Source organism: Lepisosteus platostomus, chromosome 6 (assembly GCF_059453375.1).
Source record: "Lepisosteus platostomus isolate fLepPlt1 chromosome 6, fLepPlt1.hap1, whole genome shotgun sequence".
Taxonomy (NCBI): domain Eukaryota; kingdom Metazoa; phylum Chordata; class Actinopteri; order Semionotiformes; family Lepisosteidae; genus Lepisosteus; species Lepisosteus platostomus.
Window position 1 is genome coordinate 31139715 of NC_142616.1, and position 16139 is coordinate 31155853.

The 16139-nt window shown below is 43.2% G+C and overlaps 1 protein-coding gene across 1 annotated transcript; it reads left to right on the top strand.

The window, feature by feature from the left end:
• Nucleotides 1–627: 627 nt before the first annotated feature.
• On the top strand, nt 628–13681 carry supv3l1 (SUV3-like helicase). Its single transcript, XM_088635365.1, has 15 exons — nt 628–1084; nt 1513–1590; nt 2763–2870; nt 3266–3380; nt 4570–4738; nt 4858–4969; nt 5600–5677; nt 6187–6278; nt 7877–8057; nt 8505–8598; nt 9032–9251; nt 9756–9836; nt 10010–10186; nt 10694–10842; nt 11549–13681. Exons 1-15 carry the CDS (start codon nt 802–804, stop codon nt 12042–12044), a joined length of 2433 nt encoding a protein of 810 aa, XP_088491491.1. The 5' UTR covers nt 628–801; the 3' UTR covers nt 12045–13681.
• Nucleotides 13682–16139: the final 2458 nt, after the last annotated feature.

Below are 16139 nucleotides of genomic sequence, written 5' to 3' on the forward strand. Positions count from 1 at the left end.
AGCCTTCTAATAATCCCAATCTATGAATTGGCTTCGTTACTCTGTTCTCCTCCCCACTGATAGCTGATGAGTACTGGCACACTTTGCCTGCAGTCGCATCATTGCTGGTGAAGGGGTGTACCCATTAACTTTAAAGCGCTTTTTAAATTTAAGGATTTATTTGATTATTAGTAAATGATCAATAGCCACGAGTGGGAAAGACAGTATCAAGCACTCAAACATGAAATTTAAACTGCTTTTCAGCTAATACCTTAATTAAGAGGAGTTCTGAAATTCAGAGACTGGACAGGATTTATACCAGTTACTAATCCATTTAAACGTTTCAAGAAATGCATGAACATAACCACGGATATTGACAACACTAGCTCTCTAGCCAAATAACTCGTGTTAGGGCAGACATGCACTTTGACCTTACTAAGGGTCCTAATTTTCCTCTGTCAAAAAGGAAAGTCTCATGAAACAGAAACTTTCTATCATGCAGTTTTCACGATTAATGTCAAGCAAGTAATGCGGGTGGCATAAATAGCTTTTTTAAAATATAATATTATTACGATTCTAATTAGACTTAATAAATCAATGCACATATCCGCCTGTTAGTTGCAGAATGTGATCAGGCAAAATTTGAAACAGCTATGAAATGCAGGGGTCCTGTTCCACGTTGTCAGTGACAATGTTGATCGTCCTTTGCTTGGGTTTAACAGGAGTTTTTGTAAACGGAATCACTGTTTATTTAGATCACTTATAATGATGGATTGACGAGCTAAAACACGTTATTGTTCTTCGAACGTTTTTATCTTGAGGATGTCTCTGAAACACAGTATGTGTTTGCTGTCACGGGTTTCATTCCGAACAGTCTCTTTCCGTACCGCTGCTGGTGCGCTTGATCGCGGTTATAGTTTGTACCATGTACCGCTTCGCTGTGTTCGAGAGCCCGAGCCTCTCGGCTTCGTGCAGTGCAGAAGCGCCTCTTCTAGTAGCCCGGCCAGACCCCCTGATACATCTCTGTTTGTCCCTTTGAACATCAAAAGCGATTACAATGCAGACGGGTCTGTAGGAACCGAGCTCAGCCGGCCCCTTGATAAAAGTAAGATCTTCTCGCATCGTTTTATTTTTTGTTGTCTTTGTAAAGTTTTTTTTTTAACAGATGCCACCACCACTGCCAAGTATATTACAGCTATATTCGTATCCAGTAGCTCTGCACTGGACTGAGACGTAGATATGTACGGGTGGTTACTATATGAAACGTTTTCCTATGGTGGTAATGTACCACCTGCTACAGGTAATGACCTGGTTTTTAAACCCAGATGTCTACTGTGACTCTGTCCAGAAAAACTCAATTGCAATTAAGAAATAATTTGCGTTTATAGTTTATACTCTTCTGGATTGGTACTGCTATTTTCATATGACTACATGTAAACATATAGGAAAACGTTTTTGTAGGATTCATTTTGTTTTTGTCTGTAGCAATATTATTAGGATCTATGCAGCTGAATTAATCTTCTTTTTTGACAGGTGAAGCACTAAAAGTGTTAAACAAATTCTACAAAAGGAAGGAGATACAGAGATTGGCAGCAGAAAATGGTTTGGATGGTGAGCATAATACCCTTTTTTCTTATAAACCTATCTGTTAAAGCAGCATCGGGTCTCAGGTATGCTGTTTTGCTGGTGTGCTGCTTGTTTTGCTAAATCATACTCCTTGCAGCTCATTTCTGTTTGTTGTTTAAACACGTGGGATGACTTGGAGACAAATGGGCACACAACAAACTCACTGGCAGGTAGCACATGTCGGATGGCAACTTTGTTATACAGAAAGGTAGGGATTCCTCCTCAGTGTAATGGGAGAATTGCTGAAAGCACGGCCTCTCCTGTAGTAACAGTAAGGCTATTTGTTGGCCCACTTTGAAATGTGCATTGCTGAACCCTGTTTCCGCTACTGGTCACACTGGCTGGGCTAAGTGGTGATACTGGCGATGTGATCTGTAATCACAGGTCTGGACCAACTTAAGATTTGCCTTTTCAATTTAGCAAAGTGGTTAGTAAATGTACAGGAGAAAACTGGTTGCATAGCATGGAGGCATTAAGCTTTTAAATGTAAAAACAGATGAACAATCTACTTTGCAGAGCTAAGTGAAATCGACAACACTTTCTTCCACAGTATCTCTAGAAAATGCTGTTTACAAATGTTTGTAGCTACAGTTCTGTGTCTGAAACATCTTAAGTTTAAATGCCTAATATTACACAAGTTTTTGACTCAACTTCTTAATTGAAATGTAAAATTAAAATGCACTCCATTAAAAGCTTTTTGTTTAAATTTACGTTTTACTGAGTATGATTAAGGACAACATTTTTGCTTACATTAAGATGGGTAATGGTGGAATATTAGGATAAACAGTATACAGTATTACACAAGCTGTCATGGCCTCAACACAAATTTTCTCATAAGTCCTCTGAATTGTCTTACTGTACCACAGGACAACAGCTTTCAGATGTGGGTGTGGATTGAAAAAACCTTTCTTTATTGGCTTTGCTGGGTACAAATAGATGGACACCTTTCGTTCTCTCACTGAAATAGAGCCCGTAGGAGACCTCAGAGGAATGTTATCTTACTGTTCTTGGTAAAGGTGTTTATACAGATGTGCTGATAGCTTGATCTTCAGAAGTTGTCTTTGGTATTGATCAGTGATCTCTAAAAATCCATCATGGCGGGACATATAACTGTGGAAGAAGGGCCTGTGGAGTGAACTGTTCCTTCTGCCTGGCAGCTCGACTCTTCCATCAAGCCTTCATCAGCTTCAGGAAGTTTGTGATGGAGTCGGGAGCGATAGGCGCTGATTTACACATCGTTCTGAATGACATTTGCTGCGGTGCAGGTGAGTTTGAGGTTTGTGTTTGTAGCACTTAGTTAAAATCCCAGTCACCAGCACCAGAAGTGAACACCCATCATTTCTTGGCCATGATTTCCTGATCCTCACTTTTGGTCCTGGGATGCTACAGTGTTGGAGGATTTTGTAGGGTACCCAGGCTGCTTATTGAGTTGAGACTTGCATACCATTTTAATTAAGTCCCTAAGACTTAAGAATGGGTTATCATTGAAGACTTGTGGATTTTGTGAAATGTGACATCACTTAAATTTGTTCAAAGCTTGTGTCTGCCGCTTTTGAATATGAGTGGAGACTTGTCCTGCTACATTTCTTATTAAAGAATACAGTCAAAACAAGAGGTATACATATGAAATATCAGTTTTATGTACTGTATCTTTCAACAGGACACACAGATGATCTTTACCCCTACTTCATGAGACACGCCAAACAAATCTTTCCCATGCTTGACTGCATGGATGACCTGCGAAAGATCAGTGATTTACGAGTGCCAGCGAATTGGTAGGTATAGTAATTTGCGTTTTGCCAGTAGTAAAAATCCATGCCATTACACTATCACTTCAAATTGAAATTAATCTACTTGTGATTTCACAAAATATTTGACAAGTTTTATCACTTCCTATGGAAGCACAACAGAAGGCTGTAGTCATGTGGCTTAAATGAAGCAAACTAACAAGTTGCTCAAAGTCTTAAAAGTGCATGCTGAAGCACCATGGCTAGCTGTTTGCTTCGCCTACTTACTAAAAAGGTTAACAGCTTCAGAACATTGTAATTGGTGCAAAATGTACATTTTTGGTTAGCCTGTTTATATACTGGGCATCAGGATTAACTTACCACATATCTTCGTGGAAAAATAAAGTAAATAAAGATTTTGGACACATTTTAAATGATCGTTCATGACTCACCATGATACTCTCGAGTGACTGTGACTGTTCCTTTAGCACTGATCACTTCATTAGGGAGACAGCTGATTGAGCGCAGGTGATGAGGTAATTTAACCTTAGAAATGTCCATTGTGGTGCAAAGACACCAATATGGTCTGCTTAGAAAGAGCAGTGAGCAGATATCAAGTCTGTGCACTGAGTTCACAGCCAGCAGTTCCTAACCTGGCAGACTGTTAAAGTCAAACGGTCTGCTTTGATGTGCGCTGCTTTGATCAAGTCCTCTCTTGCTGCCCTTCCTGCAGGGCCCCCCCGATCTGACGTAATTCTGGCAGGAAACACACGGTCTCATGTTGTTGGCGTAATGCCTTTCTGACGAGACGAGAAATGGGACAGTTATGCCAAGGATGCACTGCTTGCCAGACTTGATCCTGTTTATGGGATGAGTTGGGAAAACATGACATCTGGGGTTCAGAGACCCGTGAGCACTGGTGCTGAATCTCACATAGTTAGTTAGCATAACAATGTTACCTTTATCACGAACGTTCAAGTTGCCAGAGCAGCAAAAGCTAGTTTTTCCAAAGATCACTTTGTTCATTTGTAGCAATTGTACTGAGCATCAAAACTAATTATCTCTTATATTTCTCTGAAACTAAATTACCACCCTAGACACTGGGTACTATACACATCTGGCCTTGAGATAAGTTATATTGATAGAAAACTGTACCGGTTATTGGCTTAAGCGGGGATTAGCCAGGATAAATTGACAGCTGTGCTCTCTGATGTGGCCTGGCACTCACTCACTGTAGGTACCCAGAAGCCAGAGCCATCCAGAGGAAGATTATCTTTCACGCGGGTCCCACCAACAGTGGGAAGACCCATCATGCCATCCAGCGATACCTGGAAGCCAAGTCTGGCGTCTACTGTGGGCCACTGAAGCTGCTGGCTCACGAGATCTTCGAGAAGAGCAACAGTGCGGTCAGTGGGACTCGCCGGCGTGGCTTCCCATGAAAGAGCCCCTTTGTCGCTCGCAGCGGAAGACGGTTCCCGCCGGGGGCAGGCTGTGCCGCTCTTTACGCCCGTGTTCTGTGCTCCAGGGTGTGCCGTGTGACTTGGTGACGGGAGAAGAGAGGACCTTCATGGACCCGGAGGGCAGGCAGTCGGGTCACGTCGCCTGCACCATTGAAATGTGCAGCGTCAACATGCCGTGTCAGTTCTGTTCTCCTTTTCTTCCAGACTGTCTTATTACGAGTAGCAGCCGCTGTCGGCGTTCGTTAATGTCCTTACAGTCCTGTACGTTTCCCGGTATTCCAAGCCATGATAGTTACAGCCCTTTGAATGTGACCAGACTGTCAGTTTCCTCAGGACTGAATAAGAGGGGAAAAGACTGACATACAATATCTCTCGATAACGAACACCTGATTGAATTATTTCCTTAGCGCCCATTGCTTACTGGGATAGGCTGTGGTTCCCCTAACCCCTGTATTGAATGAAGCGGTGAGAAAATGGATGGATGAATGATTTAAATGTCATCGAGACTACTGCAGGGCTGAAACTCCTGTACATGACTTGAAAAACTTGATTTTTTTGTAGTTTAGGTGCTTTTTTAAATGTTAGTCAGATGGCTTTAAGTTACAATTTTATCTAAGATTAATGCATACAGTATCAGTATATTCTTGAAAGTAAATCTCATGTTGTAACGCCATCAAAGTTTCAATTGAGTTCAATTCACAGTAGAGCTGCAGTGTTATAGTGTACTGTTCTGCTTGGCTTCAGACAGATTTATATAACAGGGTGTATTGATTAACAGTAATATAAATGTAATTTTTTTCCTCACAGATGAGGTTGCAGTCATTGATGAAATCCAGATGATCAGGGATCCATCGAGAGGATGGGCCTGGACTAGAGCTTTGCTAGGTCAGCCACCATCTCCACACAGGAGGCTCATACGGTTGTCTGCATGACGTTGCGTTGTGTTGTGAAGACGTATGACAGTTCTTGTTTCATACTGCTTGAGATAAAAGGCATCTGCAACATTTCACACAGCAGACAATAGATCTTCATGCTGATTGTCATTCACTAAACTTTGTATAGGCCAGGCTTTTTATCTTTTTTTCAGAACAGTAAAAAATGTTTTTAATAAAACCTGAGAAAAGCATGAAAAAGAACATTAAAGCTCATTCTAAAGATTTGAATTGGAAGCTTTATAGTACTGTAGCTCCTCAGATCTTGTTGAAGATCAGGTTCAAGAAAAAATGTATATAAGCCTTGCGCTACACCTTTTATCTTAAGCCGTGGGTCATCTTAAAGATTTGACATTTGTTTTTTGCTGCTGTGAAGTTAATATTTAACAGGCTTTACACAGGTTTAAGTGAACCTCGTAAAAAATCTCTCTGCAAACTTTCTTTCGCTGTGTGTGTCAACAGGCTTGTGTGCTGAAGAAATCCATGTATGTGGTGAGGCTGCAGCTGTTAACTTTGTCACAGAGCTGATGTACACTACAGGAGAGGAAGTAGAGGTGAGTTAAAAGCTGAACCGTGGTTCAGGTTCACCGCTCTAATGAAGATCTTGCTTTCAAGCGTTTTGAAAACAGTCACAACCTTTGAGACGGGCTTGAGTTACACTATTTGAGTTATTCAACCTTCTTTTTCTTCTTCTTCGCATTTTCCCACTTATGTGGGGTCTGCTTGTTTGCACCGATTTTTCTACGTGCGGTCTGCGGCATCTCAGCAGGTGACTTTTGCGAGGCGGATGTCGTCTTTCAGCCAATCCAGCCAAGCGCGTAAATGGTCGTCCACGGGGCCGGCGGCCTTCCACATTCAATTCGAGGGCGGTCTTTGCCATTGATGTGTCATTGCTGTGGAGCACGTGTCCATACCATCGCAGGCGAGATTCCCTAATTTTCTCAGTGATTGGGGCAACTTTGAGTGTTTTTCGCACCCCTTCATTCATGACATGGTCTAGTCTTGTCAAGCTAAGGGTCCATCACAGCGTCTTCATTTCCATCGTATTGAGTGCCTGTTCATGTTTCTTTGTCGTTGGCCAGCATTCAGTTCTGTATAGGGCCACTGGTCTGACCACTGAGCGGTAGACTTTGGATTTTAGGCGTAAAGGGATCTTCTTGTCGCATAGTACTCCAGTGACCTGCCGCCATTTCATCCAAGCGGCGCTGACTCGCGTCTTGGCGTCTTGGAGGGTAGTGCAGTCGGAGTTGACACATGAGCCTAGGTACTTGAACTGTGTCACTTTGTTCAGTTGGACCCCACCAGCTACGATTGTGCCATGGGTTTGATCATCGCATTCCAGGTACTTTGTCTTCTTGATGTTCAGTTTCATTCCGAATCGTTCAAGGCGCGTCTTCCACTCCTGTATATGCTGTTCGAGGCCGTGTTGCGTTTCACTTGCTGTCATAACATCGTCAGCATACAATAGCGTCCATGGATGCCTCGTTTGGATATCTTTGGCCACTGTATCCATGCAAAGTATGAATAGCAGAGGAGACAAGGCTGAGCCTTGGTGGACGCCAACATTGATCGGGAAGGTGTCTGAGGTTTCAACGTACTGAGCTAGTGGCCTTTTGGTACAGCAGCTTTGTCCAGCTGACATAGGCTTCGGGGACGTGGTGCTGTCGCAGCGCCAGCCAGATGAGATCATGCGGTACCCTGTCGAATGCCTTTTCCACATCCAGAAATGCCATGTGGATCGTTTTCCTCTTCCTTTCCTTTCCTCTGCCTTTCCCTCAGTAGGCGGGCTGCATGTATGGCGTCTGTTGTTCCGCAGTTTTTCACAAAGCCGCATTGGTTTGGCGAGATATTGACGATGGTTCTTAGTCGTGTGTCCAGCACACACTCGAAAATCTTCATTGTATGGCACAGCAGCCGGATCGGCCTATAGCGAAATATTGTTAAAACATTTCCTTATTTGTGAATAAAAACACTTCAAGAATAAGTGTAAAGTTTATTTCAGAGAAGAACAGAACAAAATTGTAGAGGCAAATGCAAGGCTGCCTTACAAGGTCAATTCTCTTAACATCTGTAACAGATCGTTAAAAAAATCCACATGAGCACCCATTCGGAGAAGGGTATTGGTTTACAGTATATTGTGTTTATTCTGAAGGTGCGAAACTACAAGAGGCTGACTCCTATTACAGTGCTGGATCACGCCTTGGAGTCCCTGGAAAACCTGCGGCCTGGGGACTGCATCGTGTGCTTCAGTAAGAACGATATCTACTCCATCAGCAGGCAGATTGAGGCTCGGGGCCTGGAGTGTGCAGTAATCTATGGCAGTCTTCCTCCCGGTGAGTGTCTCTGACAGAGTCAGCTAGGCTTCTGTACTGCTGATAGCAGTGTGAGTGCTCAAGCAGGGTGCTGTGAACTAATCCTTAAGATCCAGGGCAGCTCTCTATCAATCGTAAGGTTAAATTCCAACAGACATGATTTTTCTCCTAGTATCTCAGCACTGTGGTTTGTTATATAGTTAAATGTGAAGTGCTGTGGTTTATTGTGTACCCCTAAATAGCTGGATGTGTAAACTCTCATCCGTACAGCTCGGGAGAGGTTCTAAGCTTTGAAACACTCGAGCAAGCACAGCTTTATTGACAAGCTCCTGAGAAACATGTACAGATCGAGGGACTTGGAAACTCTGTTCATCGGATGCAATTTAAACAACAGCGAAAAGATTATCTTTCGTGTAACTGTTTTAAGAATTGAGTAGCTTTAACTATCCGATTGCTTTTTTGGAACAGGCACCAAATTGGCTCAAGCAAAGAAATTCAATGATCCTGATGACCCCTGCAAAATTCTTGTTGCTACAGACGCAATAGGAATGGGACTAAACCTGTGAGTGTTTGACAACATTTAGGTTGACAGTAAAACCTATAGGAATTTGCTTCTTGACATCCTGTTGAAAGATCTAGTTTGGAGTCTGGGATGAACACTGTAGCTTATAGGTTGCTACAGGATGTACCACGCATTTTGCTAAGAACTACCAGGGTTGGGTGGGCCAATCTTGGCTTATCTCCCTCCAGTGAACATTGATGCCTTCTGTGAATTTGGGATCTGCTCAGTGATGGCTGTGGTACAAAATGCCTGCTGTTTGCATATGTGCCTTACAGTCCCGAAAGAAATGGGGGGGTTTGATGACACACAGGATGGCATGACTGGGTTGAATTGAATTGTAAAAAACGTATGGCCGCTGTCAACAAATCTGCACCTAAAAGTGTAAGACATACTGGGTGTCTCAGCTCTGATCGGTGTTGCTCGTCTCGCCCAGGAGCATAAAGCGCATCATCTTCAGTTCACTGATGAAGCCCTCGGTCAACGAGAAGGGAGAGAAGGAAATGGACACCATCAGCACCTCCCAGGCGCTGCAGATCGCAGGCCGCGCGGGCCGCTTCAGCTCCGTCTTCAAAGAGGGCGAGGTGACCACCATGCACCGCGATGACCTGCTCGTGCTGAAGGAGATACTGGGACGCGGTGTGGACCCCATTGAGGTGAGTGGGCGCAGCAGATAGCTCCAAGGGTACAACCTCCAATGAATCCATAGTAGTGCACGTGATATGAAAAACAAATTTGGCAGCTGGAGCTGTGGGTTCAGCATTATCCTTGTCTGTGCACTATTTGATGCTTATGTCCATTATGAAATTAAAATAGAAAATAAAGGTTTAAATTTTGATAGCATTTTAAAAAATTCAAGCTTTTGGCGCAGTCCTTCATCAAGATGTGGAAAGATTGCATATGACATTTTTTGTAACCTGGTGACATACACAATATCAAATTTGGCACTTGGACAACATCTCTGCCCTGTTCAAAAACTATTCTTTTTACATCTAAGGACAAAGACTGCAAATAACTTTCTTTGTGTTCATTCATGTGAATCTTACCACTTTCATTAAAACGCACCCTTTGGCTGCCCTTTTTGTTTTGTATCGTTTGTTTTTGCTTGAACAGCCTTTTTAAAATGCTTTGCAATTACTCCTGTTCATGTCTTTTCCCAGACAGCGGGACTCCATCCCACAGCAGAGCAGATTGAAATGTTTGCTTACCACCTTCCTGAAGCTACCTTGTCAAATCTGATCGTAAGTGCAGAATGTGATTTCCGTAATATAAATAGCAGGCTAGCGATTTATATAGCCTTTGGTATAAATCATCCGCAGCATGTCAAGTACAGTCTCAATGAAAAGATAATAAATAAAGATGTGGAATTCTAAGCTTTCCTGGGTGCCGAAGCAGATTTTTTTGTTTTTCGCAGGATATTTTTGTCAGCCTCTCTCAAGTGGATGGGATGTACTTTGTTTGCAACATCGATGACTTTAAGTTCCTGGCCGACATGATCCAGCACATTCCTCTGAACCTGCGGTCTCGCTATGTCTTCTGCACTGCTCCCATCAACAAGAAGCAGCCTTTTGTCTGCACCTCCTTTCTAAAAGTACGTTCCTCTCAACCCTCGGAAGCCGAAAGGGGAGTTGCAGTCTCAAAGTTGTGTGTGGCGACGAGCCCCTTACCTTCTCTAAATGGTTTTGGCTTTTCTGGACTGACAGCACAGTGGCTGCAGCCGTGCTGATCGTGAGGCCTTGGTCGTCGATTGGGGATGAGTGTCTTTAGGCATCTGGGCTTGAACATGTTGTGCTTCAGTGCACCCTGGCTTACTGCTTGACAGCATTAAATATTTGTCATTATATTATATTCCTGTTTTTGTTTTTGGACCAATTGCCTTGCTCTGGAGCATATTGGTGGTGTTTTATGGCAGGCGAGCAGCTCAGACCCCTGTGGGCAATGTCCTGCAGAGGTACAGTATGTTTCAGAATTACTGAGAGGAAAGTTGCACTGTTTGTTCCTGTGAAATCCCATTAAGCCTACGTAAGAAGCTATTTCCTTTTAGCTTTTCCCAATGTTCCTCCTTGTTTCAGTCCAGTGTATTGCCCTTTGCTTCCAGTTTGCCAGGCAGTTCAGCAGAGATGAGCCTCTGACCTTCAACTGGGTGTGCGGACACATCAGCTGGCCTCTGGCTCCCCCCAGGAACATCAAAGATCTGGTACACCTGGAGGCTGTTCACGATGTGCTGGACCTGTACCTCTGGCTAAGGTAGCTTGGGTTTGATGTTGTGACTTTTGTGCTGTAAAGTGGTTTTGAAACCTGTTACGTTCAGGTAGATTCTGTGCATACCGATCAATAATTTCCCTTAATTCCGTCTTCTGTAGCAGGAGCTTATTGGAATGTTTGTTTCTTTTTATGGGATGATATTTTGACAGTATTCAGTCTCGTTCAGTACAAGCGAACGAGATCATTTCTTGATGATGGGTATGATGAGTACATGGTGTTTGCAGGGGCTTCTTCTTGGTGCTCTGGTTTCTTGCCACGGCACAAAAATATCCTGGCAGGTTAATTGGCTTCTTGGAAAACTGGCCTTGGAGTGAGTGTGTGCGCATCTGTGTTTCTGTCTGCCTGGCCTGTGATGAACTGGAGTCCTGTCAAGGTCGTACTTTGCCAGGATAGACTGTGGCTTTCTCATGGTCCTGTATTAGATATAGCAGATAGAAAATGGATAGATAATGTTTGCAGACATTCTGTGTGGCACAGTCATATGTAATTTAAAATCTGTTTGATAGTCGATCAATTATACTGTGTAACAGATCGTCTCATGACCAATGGACAATGCTGGAAGCTGGGTTAATGTTCTTACAGCAAACAGTGATCTACTGTATTGCAAACAGCCTCCTTCTCATTACTGATCCTTCTGTTCTATTGGGCCTTAGGGTCTGAGCCTGTGTCTCATGTGACTCTTCCTCAGCTATCGCTTCATGGACATGTTTCCTGATGCCAGCTTTGTCCGGGACATTCAGAAGGAGCTGGACAACGTCATTCAGATTGGCGTGCGGAACATCACGCGCCTGATCCGCGCCTCCGAGGCCAGCGCCTTCCCCTCCTCCTCCTCCTCCTCCGGTGCTCTGTCTGGCCCGGACGAAGCCGTTTCCCTCCTCAGCCCATTCTCCGCGGACAGGAAGGCAAGTTCCCAGGAGCTCTGGGGAGCCAGAGCGCAGAAGCCCAGCCAGAGGAGGGTGCGGAGCTCCAAGATCCTGGGTTTTCGGGTGGAGGACGGGCAGAAGGGGCTGAAGGATTCGCTGAGCTCTCGCCTCATTCAGGAGGGCCTTCTCACCCCTGACCTCCTGGAGCAGCTGCAGAGGGAGTGGTCGAGCGGGCAGCCCCCCAGCTGGGCGGACTCGGGGAGTGAGTCTGGGAATGACAGCAAGCCCAGTGCCAGAGGGAAGAAAAAGAAAAAGAAGTAACCTCTCCCGTATGGATTTTATTAGGTTACTGTGTTTATTGAATACTGAACTCATTAATGAGGGTTTTATTTTTGGAATAACATTGGTAGAAGAAACATTATGCAACATGTCATGAGTAGGGCTAATAAACGGCAGCAAACCGATTTATTGTGCATTGCTAATTTTTGTTGGCGGCACTATGAAGTGATTCTTTTTTAGATCGGTTACTGATTACAGGCTGGATGAAACATCGGAAAAATACGTACAAGTGGAAGTGCTTCAGTGGACTTATTCGGACTGGATCATTATACTGTATTCTCTGCACCATTTGGGAAAAATTAAAAAATCCAAATCCAGAAAGTGAAAGTATTTGGCTTCATTATGCCAGTGCTTTGGTCTCGTATGTACCTGTACAGGAGAAAAGTTCCTGGGTAAGTTCTTACAATCAAAAAGGGAGAGGAATTGATTTCTTGCTGACAATAAAGAGACCCAGCCGGACAGCCGTTTACCAGTCAGAGAATAATGGTTACAAGAGAACGTATTTTCTGTTGCCTTAAACACAGCAGCCCCAATGCCACAGTCGATGTGGAAGGTTGCCATGGATATCGCTGGGGTGTTTTCTGCTTGGAAGAACCAGGCTCTGGTAGTGGGTGTTTTCCCATTTCGCTTTCGACTATATTGTTGCCTTTTAAAGGTTGCTGGTGCTCTGGATTCAAGTTCATAGTCCATGAACATTCACTCTCTCTTTCCTAGCGTTAATCCCGCATCAGCAGGGTCCGCTTGTCGGCACTTGTCGCTTGTTGGTGGTTTGAACCAAATCTTTGAGCTGATGTTGCCATTAACTGCGACCGAGAATACTCCTACCTGCCGTCGGAGTTGGGGAGGGGGAGGAGAACAAAGTAATGTAGCCAATTCATAGAGATTATTAGGAGGCATGGGAAATTTAGCCAGGACGCCGGGGTTACACGCCTACTCTTTTCGAGAAACACCCTGGGATTTTAAATGACCACAGAGAGTCAGGACCTCAGTTTTACATCTCATCCGAAGGACGGTGCTTATTTACAGCATAGTGTCCCCGTCACTATACTAGGGCATTAGGACCCACCTGGACCACAGGGTGAGTGCCCCCTGCTGGCCCCACTTACACCTCTTCCAGCAGCAACCTTAGTTTTCCCAGGAGGTCTCACATCCAGGTACTGACCAGGCTCACACCTGCTTAGCTTCAGTGGATTGCCAGTTGTGAGTTGTAGGGTGATATGGCTGCTGGATTCCATGACCATTCACTAAAATACCTAAATGAATTTTTCCATGCAGTTTTTGTCTTAATGAACCACGCTTTCAGGAACATACCTAATCATGATTGCTAATCTGACCAACACATGTGTAAGTCAGTTGCTGTCTGACTTCATTTATCAGTGTATGGAAAATTGGTATTTTATAGTGATTTGTCTCTGCTAAAGTTTATTGGACCGTGTCTGTCTTCACAATCATGGGATGCTTGTTATTATTTGCCTCCCTATTTTTACAGTTTTACTTTTTTAGGTTGTTGTTATTTTTCTGTGGGTAGATTACACTGTTATACTGCAAATAGTATATGACTTTCTGAGATATGTTGCTATTCTTACTCACTTAAATAGACGTTATGATAATAAATAAAAGTGCTGGAAGGCTTTGTTTTACAAGGATGCTGTTTGTTTTAAAAATTGCATTTCACTTCCTTTAGCTTTTTATGTGTACTGAATGAATAATGCATTTAAAAAGAAGCAAGTATTTATTGACCAAATCTATATTTTAAAAATAAAATTAATGTGCATTGACAACATAAAATTAACAGTTTTAATATCCCTTTATTCTTAGAGCTGTTTTGCTTTCTGGAGCCGATAGCAGAAATAGCTTGGGTGTCAGTCATGCTCTTATTAACTGCAGATTAATAATAATAATTAATAATTGCTTACACTTATATAGCGCTTTTCTGGACACTCCACTCAAAGCGCTTTACAAGTAATGGGGACTCCCCTCCACCACCACCAATGTGCAGCATCCACCTGGATGATGCGACGGCAGCCATAGTGCACCAGAACGCTCACCACACACCAGCTATCAGTGGGGAGGAGAGCAGAGTAATGTAGCCAATTCATAGAGGGGGATTATTAGGAGGCCATGATTAGTAAGGGCCAATTGGAAATTTGGCCAGGACACCGGGGTTACACCCCTACTCTTTTCGAGAAGCGCCCTGGGATTTTTAATGACCACAGAGAGTCAGGACCTCGGTTTTACGTCTCATCCGAAGGACGGCGCCTGTTTACAGTATAGTGTCCCCGTCACTATACTGGGGCATTAGGACCCACATGGACCGCAGGGTGAGCGCCCCCCCGCTGGCCCCACTAACACCTCTTCCAGCAGCAGCCTTAGTTTTTCCCAGTAGGTCTCCCGTCCAGGTACTGATCACACCTGCTTAGCTTCAGTGGGTTGCCAGTTGTGAGTTGCAGGGTGATATGGCTGGATATGGCTGGAGATGGCCCTCTCTGAGGGGCAGTGTTAACAGTTAACTAGCAGAAAAGCAGAAGGTAAATTTATTTGTTTATTTGCTTGTTTCTGCCTTGAATGGGTACAACAGGTGTGCTGTTGGAATATTTTGCCTACTGAAAGTTAACAGTGTAGACTGTAGCAAGTGAGCTTCTTGCTCAGGTGCTGCACATTCTGAGTGAATTCCGTCTTCCTCTGCTCCTGCTTCTCTGTTTTCCTGTTGCTTTCGCCGTTGTATATGGGATCACTGGTAAGAGGCTGCACGGTTCGGTTGGTGTTTGTACTTGATGCATTGAACTGTCGTCCATTTGCATGAACCGCGCAAAGTCTCTGGACTGTCCAGCAAAGTCTTCCTTCAGTAGATCTTCGGTTCCTGAAAACAGGTGTGCAGCATGCTTTTACTCTTGCCTTTGTCTAGCTTTTTTGTGTGGGGGTAGGCGGGTAAAATTAGGGCTCATGCTATTATCCCACCCCAATAACAAATCACATTTAAAATTAAACCTTGTAACAATTGGTGCTTGATTCATGAATACATTGGTAGACAAAGATTTCTTCAATCTGTATACAGTGAGTTTGGACTGGTCCTCTTTTTCTCATTAAGTCCTTGAGCCTATTTCTGAAAAATGTTAGTATCTTGGCAACCCAGACTGACTTATTGTGCTCCGCTGGCAGCAGATCAACGATTATTTTACATCAACAGGCTGGCCTGCCATCAGGGATTTTAAAAAGTCTTGAGGTGTATACTGAACACTTTTTTTAGTGCAGCATTTAATTAAAAAACACACATAATTGCACTCAGTGATCTAAAGAGTAAGTAATCAACATATTAGTCACCAACTAATTATTACATACGCATTAAGACTGAGGTACACAGACGTGCATGCCCATTTTTTAATACCTAAATTCATGATGTGTTAAGATGTTTATCATAACACAATCTAAAACAGATTTTATGAACACTTGATTTTAATTATAAAAAAAGAAAAACACATTTGATAATGGCCTAGACTGAGTTGTAGTATTATAAGACATGATCAGTTACAAAGTCCAGAGTGAAAAGTTCAGCTTTAATTAGCTGGGCGTTGGCATAGAAACCTTTTTTCAGTCAGTGGAAATATTCAGACTTGTTCAGTGCATTCCTGAAGTGAGGGTTCAGGGATCTTCAAACTTATTCTGACGGGAAGGTTTGTTAACTGTAATGTGTAGAACTACCACTATGAAAAAGTTTTCTTTTTTACATGTAATCCTCCACACAATATTGTCATTTAGCGGCTCCTATTATAAAGTCAAGGATAATTTAAATAATCAGTTTTTTATGTCGTTGATACTATTAATCTTTTACCTTTTGCTTTTATCTTCACCCATCTTGTTTCTCTGTAGAATGCAGACTTCAGTTCCGAGAGTTTAGTTGGAGCTGTATTGTGTTCTAATGGTTTATCACTGTATTCTGGGCTCCCGAGTGAAGGTGGGTTTTCTCTAACAATAGGTTGTTAAGATAAGATAGACTTAAATGATTTTGTATTGTCTGTGACTCCTAGCTTCAGGAAGACAGGTCTAGTTAAACTTTAACACTAAGGAATGCAGTTTCAG

Excerpts from the sequence above, each read along its gene's own strand:
- supv3l1 (XM_088635365.1), top strand. The coding sequence starts at position 802 with ATGTCTCTGAAACACAGTATGTGTTTGCTGTCACGGGTTTCATTCCGA. Across the intron at positions 2,871-3,265 it reads TGACATTTGCTGCGGTGCAG|GACACACAGATGATCTTTAC; the intron begins GTGAGTTTGAGG and ends ATCTTTCAACAG. Across the intron at positions 8,599-9,031 it reads ATAGGAATGGGACTAAACCT|GAGCATAAAGCGCATCATCT; the intron begins GTGAGTGTTTGA and ends CGTCTCGCCCAG.